This window comes from Maylandia zebra, linkage group LG5 (genome assembly GCF_041146795.1).
Source record: "Maylandia zebra isolate NMK-2024a linkage group LG5, Mzebra_GT3a, whole genome shotgun sequence".
NCBI classification, from domain to species: domain Eukaryota; kingdom Metazoa; phylum Chordata; class Actinopteri; order Cichliformes; family Cichlidae; genus Maylandia; species Maylandia zebra.
This window is the reverse complement of record NC_135171.1, coordinates 38,525,998-38,545,149: the sequence shown is the minus strand read 5'-3', so window position 1 is coordinate 38,545,149 and position 19,152 is coordinate 38,525,998. Positions and strand designations below refer to the sequence as shown.

General features: G+C 41.2%; 1 protein-coding gene across 2 annotated transcripts; it reads right to left on the bottom strand.

The window, feature by feature from the left end:
- Nucleotides 1-6,249: 6,249 nt before the first annotated feature.
- Nucleotides 6,250-10,365, bottom strand: sp7 (Sp7 transcription factor). 2 transcript variants are annotated; one of them, XM_004547701.3, is made up of 2 exons: nt 10,207-10,365; nt 6,250-9,005 (listed from the first exon to the last, which is right to left on the bottom strand). In XM_004547701.3, the coding sequence occupies exons 1-2, from the start codon at nt 10,240-10,242 to the stop codon at nt 7,656-7,658; spliced, it is 1,386 nt and encodes a 461-aa protein (XP_004547758.1). In that variant the 5' UTR covers nt 10,243-10,365; the 3' UTR covers nt 6,250-7,655. The 2 variants fall into 2 exon arrangements, with proteins under 2 accessions (XP_004547758.1, XP_004547759.1); XM_004547702.3 differs by having other exon boundaries at nt 10,222-10,326.
- Nucleotides 10,366-19,152: the final 8,787 nt, after the last annotated feature.

Below are 19,152 nucleotides of genomic sequence, written 5' to 3'. Positions count from 1 at the left end.
ACATTCTTCTTTCGGCTGTTCCCTGTAGGGGGCGCTAAACACACCATCTGCTGTAGCATCGTCTTCTGTCACACCACCCTACTACATGTCCTTTTTCGCTGCATCTATGGATCTTCTCAGTGGTCTTCATCTTTCCCCCAGCTTGGCAGCTTCATCTCCAGCTCAAATCTCAGCATCTTCAGCTCTGCCTGCTGTCTTTTGTGAGAGCCATCATCTCCAAACCGTGAACATGGTCCACATTTTTTGGTAAATGATCGCTTTCACGGTAGCCAATCTTCCACCTCAGGCCACTGAGGATTTAAAAACAGATTGATAAGAAAATAGAGAAGTCCTGCATCACGTTGACTTACATTTGTTACTTAACTTTTAAGTTATTTGTTTAGCCTGTAAATAAAAAAAATGGCCTTACAGTTTATTTTTTTACAGTAATTTCTACAGTTGTATATGTTTTGCATGAGGTAGCTACACTGTGTATGTGCCCAATTATAGGCTACAGATTTTGATAAGTTTTACTGGGAATGGTGTGGTGTTCCTAAATGTAACCAGAAGAGGGCGACAGTTAGCTATAGATTTCCCCTGCTGACAGCCCTCCCTGTCGGGTCCCTGGGATGTCCAGCACCTGTCATATCCACTACAGACCAACGTGGCAACACGAGAAATTCCTTTCGTGTAGTGGACTGACCACCCTAAAGCTGAAAATAAGGTTTCGAAATCAGATATGCCCCAAAGTGTTTATTCTGAAAACATCCAGAGTTAAACCTCTACATGGAATAAAAAGGTTATAAACTTTCAAAATAAACATTTTCAGCACTTTTAATTTATTTTAAACAATTACAATGAAAAATAATTTACCCAAGTAAATGTTTTTACAATGATATTACAGTCAGGCAGCTCTTTTAATTTGGGATCTTTTTCCCTGCTTGGTTTGGAAAGATGTGTCTTCATAAATAGCCAAAGGAACCGTGCAGACCCCAGAAATCATCTGAACCCACAACGTCAGAGTCTCCTTTCCAAATTATGTAGCAGCGCTTTCGTAAAATGTTTCATTTTATTAGCATTTTCCACCTTTCCATGAATTATCTTTAATTCCGGGGATCAACAATTAATCCCATGATGGTGCGCTTGCAAAGCCCTGCTGGCCACTGTCGAACCGGAGCTCTGAAAACTTCGTCCACTGGCATCAGCGTGTCAGTGTGGATAAGCCCGCTTTGCCAAACGCAACACAAAGTGAACTGGCCATGACAATGAGTAGAGCTGCCTCCCATTTGAACTCCTAAACCTACAATCCGAGCAGCGTGATTTATCACTGACCTGAGTATCTGTGACCGGAGTGCACCCCTCCTCCTCATTACTCATACTTTCAGCGTTAATTTGTCTTATTCTCCGAGACTTTATTTATCAGCTGAAGGCTCCAATTTATTGACCTATAATGTGATAATGTAAGCGTTTTTATTGAGCTTGTGGTTAAATCTTTGACTGAATGAGATCAGCGATGAATGCCATCTCTTAGCAGTTACAGTATACTTCATCCAAATTGTATGCGCACATCCACAAACACACTTTCCTTTTCCCTGCCTTGGCCTGGTGCATTAGTATGTGTGGTTCTTTGCTTGCCAAAATCATCAGTAGATATCTTGAAGCCTCGAGCTGCTCTTTTTCCCTCCTTCCACAATATGATGTGTTTCCTTTTTTGTGTGTGTTTTGATCCTTCTCTTGCGGCCAGGCTGAGCTGTGGTGAGGCGCGGGTTCGAGTGGCGCTCCTGTGTTATTTTTGGCAGCAGCAGTGGTTGGTGGCTGTTGAGGAGAGAGGAGACAGAAGGGGGATAGCATGAAGACCAAAACCAAGGCTGTTTAAGGGATTTCTGTCTGAAGGAATTGCTTTGTAATGATCGCACACTCATTATGGATGTGCGTGCGTGCATATACATTCACTCACGCACACAGAAAAAAAAAGCTGGCATGCACATTTGTTCATTTAACACTTCTCAAACACCTCATATACATGCTCCCATTCACGGACCACACACTCTGTGGCTAAATTGCCCAACCTGTGATTTCTTTTTTCTTTTTCACTGAATCTACACGATCCACTAGCTGTCATTTGAATATATCAGCACAGTCACACATTTGGTTAAATTTCTGTGTTTCTGTCACACTGGGAGTATCTTTTGCTGTGAATGTTCTCTCTTTCTCTGATGGAACCAGACTGAGACTGACATGCTCAGGCAACACGTAGCGTCAGACATTCACGCCCCTCCCTCTGCGCTTCTGAAAACACCATTTGAAAAAGATTTTCTCCGACTCCGCTCTTGGCCACAGATCAAGAGAACGTTATTACTCGACTTTATTTATTTATATATTGTGGTGGTAATGTGTGTGAATGTATGCGCGCTTGTACGTATGTGTGAGTGAGTGATATGTAATTGTGTATGTATGTGTGTTAACCCGCAAAGATATTTCAATTTCTTCAGAATATTAAATAAACATGCAGCAGCAGCAGCAGCTTCAGTGAAGCGCTGCCTGCCAGTGGGTTTTGGGTTGGATGGGTGGCGGTGGTGGTGGTGGTGAAGGGGGAGAGGGGGTTTGTGGCCGTGGCTCTGGGGGGGTGAGGCAGCTCATGGTCAGGGCCCCCGCCGGACACACTGGCGCCTCGCGCTGGAGGACTTCTGAACCACCACACTCCTCCACCAAACCCTGCCAACCCTGGCTCCCAGCTCCCACTTCCAACCCAAATCGCTCCGTTCTCCTTCTGCGTTTCGACTCTCTGTCTCTCTCTCTTCTCCCTCCTTCCTCCCTGACTGTTTTTTCCTTCTTCAGTTTCCTCATTCTGTTGATTCGCATCCAGATTCATTTACTATTCGACTCCGTTCTTTTTCTCACTTACTGCTGTTCTTTCAGTGGCGGTTCTCCCCGACTCTGTTTTCTCTACCTTTTCTCCTGAGAGCTGTGGGTTTTTACACCTCCGCCACCCCTTCTCTGCACTGTCTCTCTTAAATCCCTTCACTTTAAATGTTCCAAGGAAGTATTTAGTGGCTTGACTTAAAAAAAGTAAACAAGGATGGTTTGGGCTCTGTGTCAGTCAGAATACCGTCAAGATAGTAAGCATTTTCAAAAGGAAAGAACACTTTAATGGTGCTCTAGATATTTGTAACGGTATTAGGTTATAATGGGCCATCAATTTTCTGAGTGGTTTTCCAACCAGCTCCAAGAGATATAGGCCTGCTTGTCTTGAAAGAAAGAAACTTTCCATCATGGCAAAAATGGGGTAAACCGTGCTTTGCTGTATATGTTCTCGTGATAGATTCTGTTAAAGCTGTGATTTGCACGCGAAGACAGTCAGGATTGGGCGTACGTGATAATTGACAAACAGCCCACGTGTGCACCTCATTCAAAGCCTGTGAGCAAACGTGTGTGTGTGTTTTTTTCTTCAAAGAATATCAACTGCACCTATTACTGCGCATATTTGACTTATGGATGCCAAACATCCTAAGTTGAGCAGATATGTCTTTACGTGTCACACATGCAATTTTCTTAACCTAATTTTCCCCTGGAAGCAATTTGTCATCCGGAGGCCATTAAATGGGAAGCATATTATCTTTTTAAAGGGGCACAGAGTCACCCACAACCCTCCCACAGTTCCTATAAACAAAATGGCCTCATTTAGTGGTGCATTTGGTGCGTTGGGCAGTGAGGGAGCACTTCTTTTTAAACTTTAAAGGAACTTCACAGACTAGGGGAAAAAAGCTTTAATATTGTAAGATTAGCATTGGAAATAAGAGAAGCATTACAAGTTTGATGGTGTGAGGCGCACGGCTTATACTTGATTCATTAACACCAAGGTCGGCCAAACCTCGATCGCCAGTGTTACGGTGAGTGTAGCACAGCGAGGAGATTTAGGAAGTAATGCAGTAGGATTGGGATTGAGTGGAATTTACTGCGCAAATAGAGCAAAATCCACAAAGATGCTTAATCACTGAGAGACATCTTTTGTACTTTGAACTTTTTCATAGTGCAGTTTCCGCTTCAGCCACGTAAAGCATTGCTAAAAAAGATAAAAACAAATCATCAGCAAAGCATGCTTGACCTTTTTACCTCTTGCCCTCTGTTACCTGTAATGTCTTTCTCCTTTACCTTTGTTTCGTTTAGCCTGACCTCTTTTGCTCTTCGGGTCGTGCTATGGTTCACTCAGGTCACTTTACTTTTCCACTTTGCCACTAAAGCCTTATCTTGTCGTTACTTGCGGCCTGGCTGTTGAGCCTCTGGGCATGCTGACATTCTTTCCCATTTCAGCCCACTGTTCGCCACAGAGACCCAGGCACACCTGCAGACACCTGCGCTTTTGTCCTGCCTCTCACAAACCCCCGCCCGCATGTAGAGGTAGGGGTACTTGTGCCTGTGGCTATATCAGAACACAGCCCATTGTTTTATGTGACTAATCAGTTAGGACCGGATAATAGCAGGAAAAGAGGTTAATTAGCATTTTGTTCAACACATCACGATGAGGGCTTTCATTCTAATGAACTGGAATCTGATCCCCTCCCCGGAGTAATTCATTAAGCTTGAGTTTGCGTAACTCATCGAGTCGTCAACGCTTAACAAAACACCGGGCGAGGAAATATTCTAAAATTGCTTCTTTGTTTTTGTTAGATCGGAAATTAGTTGCACGATGGCTTAAGCAGGTGTGTCTAGGATCCTCTGGAATAACCTTTTTAGTCTTATTAAGTCTGCTTTTGATTTTGTAAATGGAGCAAATGGGCACTTGTGGGCAAACCATATGGAACAGATTGTCCCAGCTTCTGCTTTTTGCCTCTATGTGTCACTGCATGTATATTTTCTTTTTACGCTGTTACTTGAAGAAACACTTAATGTTTCCTGGCTTTCTAAATAAAAGAAGTAAAAATAAAGTTAAGGCTACAGTATACCACCACCACTGCAAAGGCAGTGTATTTTAAAAAGGCAGAAAATACCAGTAGTAGCAGAGGTTTTAAAAGCCACTGACCGTCTTCTTAACCCCCCCACCCTCTCTCGCTGGCCTGACACACCCTACCCATACCTCATTCCCCATGTTTGCCTTTTATGTTGTGGACTCGACCGTGTGCCCACTTCAGACCACCATAAACATGTCGGCCCTTGATGACAGAGTCGGCCCCGGGACGTTTTATATAAATTGACCTCAACTACAGCTCATTAGAAGCCCTAAATTGGAACCATGCAGCCTGGGAAGTGTAAATGTTACAATAGTAGAGTCAGTAGATTCAGGGGGGTTCAAACAGCGCAGGTCTCCTCTTCACTTCTGTCTTGAAAGTCTTTACTTTTATGAAGCCAGTGTTTTGTTTCCTGTTCTAGTTTAATGTATTGTAATTGTTTACGAATTGAGATTTTCCATGAAACTTGACCATATCTCTAAATTTGTCATGTGTGCTTGCCTGCCTTGCTATATCTTGTTGGAAATATGCTTAATTATGATAAAGATTAGCTCCTTAAATCATTGTTGTCTGGCACTGCTACTGGTGCACATATCTGGGGCCTCATTTGGTCTATCCTGAGGCTATCTCTCTTTTAAAACACAGCGGGAAATCCGCCCTCCTAAAGTATTTTTATTAGTCTGGAAAAGCCTGAGTAACCTGACAAGAAAGTGGTGAGAAGGACAAACAAGTGCCACTTGTTGGGACTTTAACTCTTCCTCAAACCCAGGAAAAGTGGCAGAGAAAAAGAGAGGCGTTTTAAAAGATGCTTGGGGGATCGGCTCGGCCTCTTCTCAGCGTCTGTATCTCCACATCGTGTCTTTCGTCCCGCATCCTTCCTTAATTGGGGTTCTTTGTTTGACCGCCTCCCTGGATAAACAATACAACCACAGCTCCCCTGTCCTAATCCCCTCTTCTTCTCTCTCCTGACTCTCCTGGAGCATCGCTCTCAGTAATTACCCCTCTCGAGCTGGAGAGTGGAGTAATTGTCTTGAGTGTAACTACAGTGGATCTCTGAAAGGGGGTCATTGTGTGGAGTTAAGACTCCAATTCAGTGAACAGCTTTGTTTGTGCTGCAAAAGATAATGAAAGTATTTGGTTAGCCAGGCTGAGGTGGAAATACAGTAAGATATGAAAAGAATGATGTGAAGTGAGGCGAGAGAAGGGGATAAAGTGTGATAAAATGATAAAGTGAAGGCTCATGGAAGAATTGCTTCTCATTATTTCCGTCTTCATGTTAAAGCTTCCTCTCTGAAGGATTTTGTGTAGGAACAACACAAAAAAATTCTCTTTCAAATTTTTTTTTACTCTTAAAAGCACCAAAATTGTCATTATTCCACACTATAAACCTTACAACATGTGTACCATGCTTCATCGCTATTTACAGTATCTTTTACACTCATTTCACAACAAGTCAGCAAACACCAGGACTTCAGTTCTGCCTAAATAACAAAATTAATAACCAAAAAAAATTAAGCTTTTACTTTACGTTCTTTGTTGTTGTAACCAAAGCGTTCTAGACATCATTTCTTGTGGAAAGTTATACAAAACATAGAAAATGCATAAAAAAATAACACACCTATATACATATCTATATACTGTTGTCAATATATAGTATGCACAAACAAGGAAGAAAGCCCTTATTGATCATTATTTTGCCAGGTATGGAAGACTTCACAATTAAAAGATTATATAAGAATTAGTTTACACGCACATTTAACTTCAAGGTTTATAAATAAAACTTTTAAAACAACCCCCAAACTCTTCCTTATAGCTAATAAATAAGAAAAAACAGTCTTAATTTAATGTATTTCATTTTCTTTTTGGCCGGCTTCAACCATCTTGCATTCTTTTTTTTCTTCAGGTATTTCCTGCAGGTGCAAGATAATCTTTCATGTGTATAATTTAAGACATAAATTAGATTATTAAAGTAAATATGAAATTAAATTAGACATGGTAAGAAGCAAACAGCAAACAAAGGTGAAATGCAATACCTTGTACAACAGAGTGTCTTTGGCAACAAAAAGCTGTAAGTGTAGATTGTCCATTGATTGTTTCAAGAATAATGAATAAGTATCAAAGTACAGCTGTAAATCAGATTTTTCTCTAGGCATGCAATGCTTCATCGACTCCATCATCCTGACCATAAGTCTCGTTTTAAAACTACTTTCCTTTTGCGGCTTCAGAGCTCTTTTCCTTCTGCTTTTGCAGATTAAATTTCCCCAGTGGTTTGTCTCATTTGAAAGGCAGAAAATGTGTGTAGGCTACAAAATTTGTGCACGAGCATGTTTACTTGTATGTGTTTCCGAGCAGACGTACTTTTGTGTATCCCCCTGCATGCATGCATTATGGATGTTTGCACATTTGCTCATAGTTATTCCTGTTCACATGTGCATATTGTGTTCATTTATGTCTCGGTCGCTCATATTTGTGCATGTGTGTCTGCATACATTTGAGGATCGCTATATGTTTGCAGGCTTGGTCATATTTATGCTTGTGTGTGTGTGTGGTCCAGAAGTGATTTCTACCTTTATCAGTCCTGTATCATATCAAGTCTTTTCAAACACTGTCTCCTTTGTATGTCTTGAAATAAAATACAGTTTTGTGTTTGTAAGGTGAGTTTTTTTCCTATTTAAAAAAAAACAAAAAGAAGAAAAGAAAACACCTCTAAAATTTCAAGACTTCATCAAGTCAGATCTCCAACAATCCACTGCTGTTCTCCACCCCGTTAGGCGTGCCAGTCTTCTCATCTCCGTTGGTGATTTGGTCAGCGACAGGATTGGTAGGTACAGCGCTGGAGTTGAGCTCTGTGGTCTCTTCACTCCGAGAATCTGCGTCTCCCTCCACAGCTACAGCTTTGCCCTGCATTGCAGAATCTGCGTGGGTCTTCTGATGCTTTGAGAGGTGGTCGCTGCGTGTGAAACGCTTGTTGCACAGTAGACAGGTGAACTTCTTCTCCCGCGTGTGGGTGCGCACATGCCTCTCCAGTTCATCAGAGCGGGTGAAACGTTTCCCGCAGAACAGCCAGTTGCAAACAAAGGGCCGTTCGCCGGTGTGCCAGCGCAGGTGGGCTTTCAGGTGGGAGGCCTTGCCGTAGACTTTCCCACAGCCCGGGATGTGGCAGCTGTGCACTGGTTTCTTCCTCAGGGATGCAGCAGAGGCTCCCAGCCTCTCCAGCTCCTGGCAGTTGGGGCAGTCGCATGAAGACCGGGTGGGTGTAGCCCCTCCGCTGTAGCCCCCTGATCCCCTAGCAGGCTTTAGGCCCATGGGATTCTCAATTAGCCCTGCACTTGGCACAGGTTTGGGCTTGTACATGTCCTGGGGCAGCATGTGCTGGGAAGGTTGGAGGAGATGTGAGGAGGAGCCCAGTCCCACGGAGGGGTAAGGAGCTGGGTTAAGTGGTGTAAAATCGGTGCTGTAACTGGGCAGCTGTGGGCTAAGGGATGCCTGTGGTGCCACAGGCTGCAGGGAGGCCTGCAGACCTCCATCTGCTTGGGGCTGGGTTGCTGACAGCCAGTTGGAGTTGGGATGGACATCCCACCAGGAAGATGTAGCATTAGCTGGAGCAGCAGTTATGCCAGGGTGGATACCAGCCTTATACCACGAGCCATAGGGGTGTGTCATATCCAGCGAAGTATACACACTGGTGAGACAATCGGCTGTAGCATGGGCCTTGGACACTAAAAGAGACGGGTCCTGTGAGACCGAAGTCTGGAAGGAGTGAGAGAAAGGGTTATATTCTGTAGTGTAGCCTCCGGCTGAAGGAGGGGGACTTCCAGTGGGTGTAAGCAGCCCGCCACCTCCTCCTCCTCCAGCTGAAGTGAAGGAGCCAGTGTAGGAGTCTGCCAGGCCACTGCTGTCTGTGGTCCGCCCGTTCTTGGCTGTCTGAAGGTCAGAGGTCATGTTGTAGGGCTTCTTTACTGGAGAGGTGCTGGCAGTCTTACCGGGTGTAGCTGAATCCCTGACAGGGCTGGTGCTGCCAAACTTGTTGCAGGTAGCTGTTAACATAGCCAGAGGACTGGAGCCATAGCGTGCGTCTTCCTGGGGAGGAGGAGACACGGGAGAAAATTAGACTTTCTGCAGGAAATGGCTGCTTGCTGCTGCCGCTTCTGTCAGTGTCAACTCTAATAAAAAACGTATGTGTGACAACCACCGCTGGCTTTTCCTCCTCTCTCTGTTTTCCTAAGTGGTCACGGCAATTTTAAGCAGTGGATGTTTGTGTTTGTAAAGTTTCAGCTGTGCTCAGCAAAGGAGGAACTCCCTCACTTTTAGTTTTGTCCAAACTGCTTTCGACCAGCTTAAATTAATTTAACATTTATGTTTGCTTGAAAAATACAAAAATCCACCTGAATTTACAGTTCTCCTCATACAGACGATTTAAATATGTACCAGGTCATCTAACTGCCATCATGGCAACGAGCTATTGTTCTCGGTCGTGATCTTATTATCTACAAAGCAAAAAATGTGCCATTTTTGAACTGAACCGATTACATCAGATTATATATTTGACTCAAACATGTCACAAGAATTTAATTTGATTTATGTTAGGTTCCCACGTGGCAAGTACCTAACGCTACAGCAGAACATTTCAGAGACTTTCTGCTGGATGCACAGTTTACACATGGATATAACTAATAAAACATCAGCTTATATTCCTGTATTTCTGTTTAAACTGTGCGCTGAGGTGTCAACTATCAAACCAGCTGTGACACATCTGTAACTACAGCATGTAACTTTTAATATTCGTGGTTAAAAATCAAATATTCTGCTAACTTTTAGATATAAATCTGACTCACTCTCAGTTCATTCACTTTCTCTCACAACACACTCTGGTTGAACTCCCTTCTTCATGCAGATTTTCCTCTGTTTTGTAAGTAATAAAAAGTCGTGACATCCTTTAAGATGAACTAGCCTGCTGCCCTTACAGGACCTGTTATCTTCATGTCTTGCACCTCTGACAGTTCCCAGATAATGAGCAATCACATCTTTAGGAAACGCCAAATTTGTGCAAATATAGGCTCGGTGTGAATAGAAATATTTCAAGGCACTTTCAGCAGCTTAGCCTTTAGTATATTTAAATCTCTTTTATCACTCTTATTTTTTTCTCTCTCACTATGTATAATAACCTATGAGACGACCTGAAACTACTGGAAGTTTCTTCCTTACTGCACGACTTTCTTATAAATATTCCACCATCAAAAGTTTGTATTAAGAAGAAGGAGAAAAATGAAAAGCTACTTACAATTACATTCCCTACCTCCAGAATAGATGCGGCCATCCCTGAGAAACAAAATCCTTAGGAAGCTGAGGGGAGTGGGAGCAGCGCAGCTCAGAGTCCCGGGACAGTTAGGAAGAAGTTGGGCTCTAACGCGGGGAAGTGTTTTGAGGCACTCGGGTCCCGCCCCCTAATTATAGGCTATGGGCTCTTTGAAGACTCGCTAAGAAGCAATAAAAACCCAGAGCCGAGGGAAAATGGACGGAGATTGGTGGCTAAAATCAGGACATCCCACCTCCCCAAACGAGAGTGTCGAATCTTTTTTTTTTTTTTCAATATAAATGCATGAATGGGTTAGTCATCAATCACAGTGTGGACATTATTTCAATTTCACTGGCATTATTTTTTCCACTGGGATTAGTCCAGTGGAGTCTGAAGGAAACGACTACATTTGACATCCCCTCAGAGAATTATCTGGATGGACTCGTCTATAGAGACGCTCACGCACGCCCTCAGTTATAAGCTGGCTGTGTTAGACACTAAACTGCAAAACTGCAAATAAAAAGTGCGAAACGACTTAAGCTTTCTCTTCTGCTTCTTCTCCGAGAGAGCAAAATAACAAAAGAACGTGTAGCCTCTGCCACATAAATTTAAAAAGAAGAAAAAAAAATGAGTTGACCGAGTCTGTGGTTTCTATCAGAGATTTTATTATTCTGGTTTCAACCCTCTCTCTGTTTCCAATATTCTTAAACGCATTTAACTGCCTTTTCAGACATTAACTGTGATGGTTAAAGAGGTTAAACTACAGAGGCATGCGAAGAAGAAAAGGATCCAGTCATTAAATAAAATAAAGAAAAGATTATCACATCAAATAAAATGAATTAAAACGCTTAGTTTAAAAAAAAAAAAAGACCAAAAAGAAGAAGACTGTTTCCTTAAAGTGGGAAACAGGGGAAGAAATAAAAGATTAAGATTAAGAAAAAAGTGGAAAATCCAGAAATATGTAAGAAATATGTCTTGCCTAAAAAATGTATTTCAAATATTATGTTAACAGAGGAAAACTGTTAGTTAAAAAATGGGCTGTTGGATAAATTTTTCAAGTTGTTTTAAGTGTGCCAGCTTAAAACAAGTTTGCTCCCAAACTGCTTTTACACTGACTGGAGCAGTCTCTTTGCATGTTAGACTCCATTTAGATTCACAAAACATAAACTATAAATTACTATTTGTTAAGAGGTTAATTCTATTGGTTTCCATTATATCCAAATTATTATATTATCACAAACCTGCCAGACTCAACTCTTCAGCTGATTCTTTTCATTGCATAACAATATAAAGATAAAAATTCATACACATTATGTAAATGTGTTAAATTAAGGAAAATTGAGCATAAATTAAAAACTGTACAAAACTGTACATTTATGGATCATAACATGAGCCCAAGAGTGAATGAAGGGCTTTTTACAGATTATTATTATAAAAACATTAGGATTTAAATAGAGTGGAATCTGTGGGTCTAAGCAGGCCTAAATGAAGGTTAAAGTAATGATATTTGCGGTGTTTACAGTACAATAACTGTGTTATAAATGGGGAATAAATATACATGTCAGTAGTAGCTTAGTTTTGATTGAATTTAAATTTCTTCTACTGAGGCTTCCCTACACGACAGGCCATGTTCATTTGACAGATTTTGTTCACTGGTTAAAAAAGTCAAAAACTCAACTCTGAGTCTCGAGTAAGACAGAATCTCAGTGCCTTTTTGTGGGCGTCTCGTTTTCTGAAGGAGAGCACAGAAGATTAAAATTGTTGTCAAAAATAAACATATAATTTCTGTCCTTATTTTCTCCTCAATTACAGGGCATGGTCAGAGCTGGGCTTGTCGTTCTGGAGAGTCTGGCCCTCACATGAACACAGCGGCTATATTTGGCAGTCTGCTCTCCAACTGACCTTCATCGCTTTATTTTCTTATTCCAGAAGGAGTGTGAGTGGAAGAACAAAGGCCACAACATGCGATAGTTCACACTGTCACACACTCCTACAAGACTGTGTTCGCAGTCATATAAACTTACAGAGCCCACTATGAACTGAGGGCAAAATGATGAAATATCTATCTATCTATCTATCTATCTATCTATCTATCTATCTATCTATCTATCTATCTATCTATCTATCTATCTATCTATCTATCTATCTATCTATCTATCTATCTATCTATCTATCTATCTATCTATCTATCTATCTATCTATCTATCTATCTATCTAAATCCTCAGATGTGTTCTACGTGGCGGTCTTTTGACACTTTCAGGGGTATTTCTCTCCCCTCTCATTTGACACATGGTCTCTTACTGGTGTAAGGTCTTTAAGTGAAGTGTTCCTTTTCTTCTCACTCTTCATTAATACTTTATGTCTTACACTTAAGTGAAATGATAGGGGATGTAAAAAAAGCTCTTATACTCCTGTAAAGTGGTCTGCCATGGGCTGTTTTTCCTCATTTTTTATGAGACTTGTAGTAATCTGAAACTTTGGCGTGCTCCCATTTACAGTTCTCTTCAAAAGACAACAAGTGAGATCTATAATTAGAGAATGCGTTGAGCTCTTAACAGGCTCTTCAAAAAGCTTTCTCTGCCCTATTTGCTATTTTCTACGTTGTGTGGCTTGGATTTTTGCGTATAGACACTGTGAGCCCAATGAGCCTTTGGGTGTTGGGTGGGCATAGTTTTGTTGCTCAGGGCTGATTATAAGTTTCATTATGTTACTGTACATGTGACAACTATCACGTTTCATAGCTAGCTCATCAACCCATGTCTGTTTGAATGAATTAAGTGGTGTGTGATTGCCTTCTTAATATAATCATTTTTATTTAGCCCAGTTTTCTGTCTAACCACCTGCAAGTTTAAATAAATAGATTCCTTTACTGCTTCATCAGTAATATAGAGCTGTTTAAACTTGGCTACACCTTACTCTGAGATTTTATGCAAACATGGAAGTCTTGTGCGTTTCTGTTGCACAGACACAGCACTGGCATCATCTTCTTCTTTGATTTGATTGCTGCTGGCAGGTAGATACTTCATTTTTGTTATTTGCCATTAAGTTCCAAAGATACTTAGAAAGTGTATCTTCCACCAAGACCAATACCCAAACTGGTAGTTTTGAAGAAAGTGTTCTGGGTCTGCACCAAAACTGTAATTTCCTAACTCTCTATGTCTTCACCAAGTTTGATTAATATATTTTCTGTTGCCTAATCTTCTTACATGACTGAAGGAATGCAATGAAACTGCATCCAACACAGACTGTCTCTGCCATGTTCACCAGTGGACAGTTTTTCTGTGGGAGCTGTTACACGTAGGCGAAGAATCTGCTGGTTTTTCAGCTTAATGGTGGGTTGAAATGATGGCAGTGACAATCTGGTGCTTTAAAAAAAAATCATGTTTCATACTCTGTACGTGACAACAATCACAGTTTGAAGTTTTTACTAATTAAATGAAACACAATATTTAAAAAGGCTCCTGTATGTCCTGTCTGTTCATGTAACACTGTGAATATTAATGCTAGTAGTAGTAGTAGTAGTATTTATTTATTGTCATTGTCAAGAACAATGAAATTGCGTTTGGGGCTTCCATACAACCCAAAAAAAAAAAAAAAAAGAAGAAGAAAATAATAAATACCCCTTAAAACCCAAGTGTACATATTTAACCCAGTGTGACTCCAATGCAATAAGACAATCCTTAGCAATAATGTTTGTAGAAATTCAGACAAAGACCTGAGAAACATGACAAAATACAACAATGCAACCCATTCAATATTATTGTACTGTGAGATATGATATCAGATATGATAGTTATCTATTTAAGAAAGAGGGGGGGGGGGGGGCAGGAGGGGGAAGAGAATAAAGATATGATGCACCAATGCAGACCAGTTCATTGCTATTAAGAAGTTGGATATGGTTATTGTCCGTGAGACAACCATATTGCTATTAATGCAATTTGAGAATCTGCCCCAAAAGGTTAAACGTCCAGATGGACAGAATCAACCTTTTGGGATTTACTTGCCTACATGATTGAGCATACATCAAGATAATTTGAGAAATTAGTTTTATTGTTGTATAATTATATGTTTATATGTCAGAAATGTAAAATGAAAATGATTAAAAATGATAAAAAGATTTCAGTCCTGATATCAAAATCCAGTTCTTCCACATTCTACCATACGTGTTCCTCGCCTTTTGGAGTATTTTCTAATTTAAAAAGAAAATATTGAAAAAATGTGTACACAGTGGAAGAGATTAATGTGAATAGGTCAGGATGTAGGCAACTCTGGAGCAGCTTATTTTATGTACTTGTGTCTCGGAAGTGGTAAATTTTAAGTTTATAATCTGGATGATTTTAAAGAAAATATATATTTTGGTACCTGGTACATAGTACCTCGGATATTATAGTCTTTTAGTAGTAAGTTCATACAGGAGGAATCTTTCCTGAAGTAGTAGTAAAGAGTAGGACAGATGATTTGTTGTGGTGTTTAATAGAAACGAAGCTCAAGACTGCCTAAAACATAGCAGCAGGACTTTCTAGATGTTAGGTAATGTCTACATATACTAGGGATTTTTTCATAGGTCTTTCTAACTTTCTGTTTTCTACATTGGTTTTAAATTGGCCTCTTGGTATCATTAGACCATTACAGCAACCAAGTAAGTGTGTATAATGGTGGATCAATGGAATATCTCGCCGTAATGCATTTCCCTTGAAAATTCCCTTTTGGGCTGCAACCCTCAGAAAATTAACAATGTTAATAATACTGCGACAGAGGGGGAAAATTGAAATGATTAGATGTGTTTTACTTTGGTGCTGATGGAAATGTGGTGAGAGGGAATCAGGGTCAGGGATAGACTTGCCTTGCAGCATGACTCCGTGCTATTTTTCCAGGCTGTGTGGTCAAAGATTCAGAGAGCTTGTCAACGGAAAATGGGAAAGCGAGAGAAGTGGGGGAGAAGAGAGAAAGAGGGAGATGTATAGACAGCGAGACTGGGAGGAAGAGAGACAGGGCAGCGCAGCGGTGACTATCGCGTTCATTTGTACTGCTGTTGATGCTGCTGATTGTGGCCTCCGATGTTAGTCACTTATGCCTTCGTTGAGTCCGACATGAAAAGGAACAACATGCTTTTAATAAAATGACCTGCCAGGCTCGAGCGGTCTGTCTCTGCTTTGGGGCACGTTGGTGGTTTTGAGTAATTCAACCGCCAACAGGCTACATTTCAACCAGTGGACAGAACATATTCAGACACGAGACGTGGTGGTAGTCACATACAGCAGGGACGATGATGTACCAGTAACCTTGTCTCTATATGACGAAAAGAAGCAAAATGTTTCCCTCTGCTTATTTCCTCGAGTGTTGTACCTGAATAGCTAAAAAGTTTGTTCCCATTTTGTGCCTCTGTGACCACACATGTCCAAAATAATCCCACATGGGGAGACATTACATTTTTCCCTCTATGAAAAACTTTTACTGTTAGCAGAACGACACACTTATTATCCCACTTTGGAATCACGAATGTTGTGCAACATGCTGAATATGTTGTTGCTGTTCAGCGTATTACATGCTACTATCAGCTCTGGAAAATACAAAAGTTCATCTATTCCCAAACAAATCCCAGTCCGCCGCCTTCTTGCTGTATACAAGCCGACATCTGGCCTGTAATCTCCCCGTCTGTCGAGGAGACCTGTGGCCACCTAATGACCCCAACAGGCGTCATGCATGCAATTGCCCAAGATGGTGCAATGACAGCAATGACAGTCTCTTTCAATATCTCTTTATACATACTTTGTGAAATGAGAGGGACTTTTAAGCTACTGTGCTTTTGACTGGACAATGTGCATTGTCTAGTGAGCAATGTGTGGCAGCATTAGAGTATATGTTTGATTAGGTTACTGTAAGTTCAGTCCACACTTGGATTTTCATAAAAACAGATTTGATAGTAAAAATAAATAAAGTGATGGAACAACACTTGTCTGGGTGATAATGTGCAGAACTACATAATCCTCAGGCTGAGAGAGAACTCTGATTTTACACATGATTTCACTTTAACATGAAGAAAAGAAAAGATTATTTGTAGCCTCCCTGCTACAATTGACTTGTGTATTATTTTTATTGATAAATCAGTTCAATTCAGGTTTGAGCAAAAGAATATTGTGTATTTTTGTGCATTTTGTGCAACTTTAGGATATTACCATACTGGTTTAAAATGCCTGCCACATCATCAAACAAATCTAACTTTAAGATTTTTGCCTTTATATTTCATGTGATTCGTGACTAAAGCGCTGGCTTAGATTTTTCCCGAATGATTAAAAATGTAATTTAACGTCTTACTGTGTTAAAAGTATGACATTTAACAACCAGCGTAGAGACTGAACCAGATTATTCATCACAGTGAGCAAAATAAGATGCATGAGAGAACAATCACCACATCAATAATCATTTTAGTTAATTAAGCCACGTGTGGTTGAACCCAGGGGGGCAGGAATAACTCTGACTTATCTGTGTCATTACTGTGATCTCGGTAATAGATTTTTATACTTTTTGCTATCACATGTTAACATTTATAGATTTTTTTGGATAATACTTTCATGTCAGAAGTTACTGATTTACACCCACCAGGCCAGCAGACCACCTTACCCTCTCCTATATCGCTGGTTTATACATATTTAGTGCCCCCAGACCCTGACAGCAGCTGGTGCTGAGGTTTGGGTGGGAGCTCATTACTTCTTGGTGGAGCCCTGCCAAAAAGAAGGAAGGGATTTTTAAAGGGAGTAAATTGAGGTTTTCTTTTTTGGGTTTCTTTATTTTGTACGGGCAAATCCGACTCCATGCGTCGTGTGATCTGTTCCATGTGTCGTGTGTGTGCCACCAGCAGGCAGCCCTGGTCCTCTAACACTGGAAATAACTTCCGCTCGCCTTCGTTTAACGAACTACCCTCCTGGGTGTACTTGGTGAACTGAAAGAGACACATTTTTACTCTTTGTTTGGTGAAGTCTTTTCATTTAAGGGTGATTTTTTTTTCTGAATTTTAATAGCAAAAGTTGACATTTTCTCCGGCCTCCAAATTTCCCTAGAAATAGTTTGTTGTCTAATTATGTCTGTTGGCAGCAGCGCATAAACAATTTCGCAAAAAGTTAAATACTTAACAACTGGCTAGTATGATATGATAATATGTACCTTTACAGGTTTTCCTTAAGAATCTTGACAAATGCAGGCCTGCACAGTCAATTACATTTTTAGATATATAGCACCAAAGCACACTGTGAGCACTTGTAGTCTAACTATGATTGTTTCTGTCTGTATGGCGTTTCTTTTTTCTCCCTTGTGAGATCCACTTCAGCTCTGTGGTCTGCCACTCACAAGACAAAGCCTCCATCTCTCTTACTCCTTCGCTCCTAACAGAGGATCGTTCAAAGCTTTACATTTGATGTCTTAGTGCCATAACGATGTGGTTTGGAGGACTGCAATTATCATTTATTTATGAGAGACATATTGCGCTGCAGGAGAGGGATAATATCTTCAAGTGGGTCAAAAGAGAGCATTTGTCTGTATGGGTGACCAAGAGTATCAGATGTCTCTAACTTTTGAGTGATTGTATGAAACAGAAGTGAAGTGTTCCTGACTTGTGTTTCCTTTTTTTCCAAGGGGAGGCTGATGTGGGAACTTCCTGATGAAACTTATCAATCAGGGAGACTGGGATGAAGATAAGGAAGGGGCTTTAAAGGGGTTTTGAGCCCATCAAAACTATAGCTTGATATTCCAAAGTGCCGGAGTTTAATCTGGAGTGAGCTAAAACCTAAAAAAGCTGTAAGTAATCAAAGAAATGGTGAGAGCAGCGGGCAGGGCTTACAATACAGAAATAGAATGACATAGGTAGGTAAAATAAGCAGGTCGCACCTAAAGGGGACTGACTTACTTATAACCTAAAACCCCTGAAATCAAAACAAAAAGGCCAAGCCGCACCATATGTGTGCAAGAGGAAGCTCTAGTCTCTCCTTTAGACCACCCAATGCTTCACCCACACACTCTTCTGAAAAACACTGAGACTGTGCATGACTGTATAAACCAAACTTAACATATTTCACAACATCTTGGAACTAACTTTAATATTTTCAGTTCATCTATTTTCTATGATTGGAAGAAATGCCAAACCACACAAGTAAAACAGACAGATTAAGGTATTGGCATATGGGCTTTTATTGCTTCTGAATGAAAAGTGCCCTGTTAGTGAACAAAAGCTTGGGCAAAGCTTTAATCAGGAGGCTGATGGGAATTTTTGTCAATTTCATCTAGAAGATAAACAATATCTCCACTCTGACTGAGCGCAAGTGTAGAAATCCTCGCAAAGCCCGCGGAGCTTTGACTGAAAATAAAGAAGAAACCTTCCTTCCCCCCACTTGCCTGAAGCCACAGCATGTGGTCTACTCTGTTGCTGCTCTAAAAATGGCAGGCGGGCGGCCTCGGGAGAAGCCCAGAACAGCCTCCACCGTAATGGCCGTGTGGGTGTGGCCCCTAGTAGATGGCTTTTGAGGGGGCCCCTCCCGGACGCCCGCACCCCTTGCCAGCGCCCAAGGGCTCCAGGCTGCCTGACCAGAGACACCGCGATGCGGCCCACGCTGAACCCAGGCCGAGTCGGGCTAGAGTGGGGTGGGCTGGGCTGGGCTAGGCCAGGGCCAGGACAGGCTCCACAGCTGCTTTAAGGCAAGTTCCTGCACTCCTGCCCTCTGCTGGGGTCAGAGGGAAACAATGTGACCAAAAATATGCGAATCCATCACAGCCATGCAGGTCAAAGCAACATTTTAGAGAACAGAGATAAACACGGGAAGCGCCTTTTTTAATGAAATTGACCCACGTGCCAATTTTTCACAAAGATTTGCAACAAAGTGCTCGTAATCTATTTCAGTTCGTGCCCTCTGTGTGTTTTTACAGTTATTTTAATTTTCTAT

Coding starts and splice junctions, on each gene's coding strand:
- sp7 (XM_004547701.3), bottom strand. CDS start 10,242: ATGGCCGCATCTATTCTGGAGGTAGGGAATGTAATT. Junction 9,006..10,206: donor TGGAGGTAGGGAATGTAATT/GTAAGTAGCTTT, acceptor CCTCCTCCCCAG/GAAGACGCACGCTATGGCTC.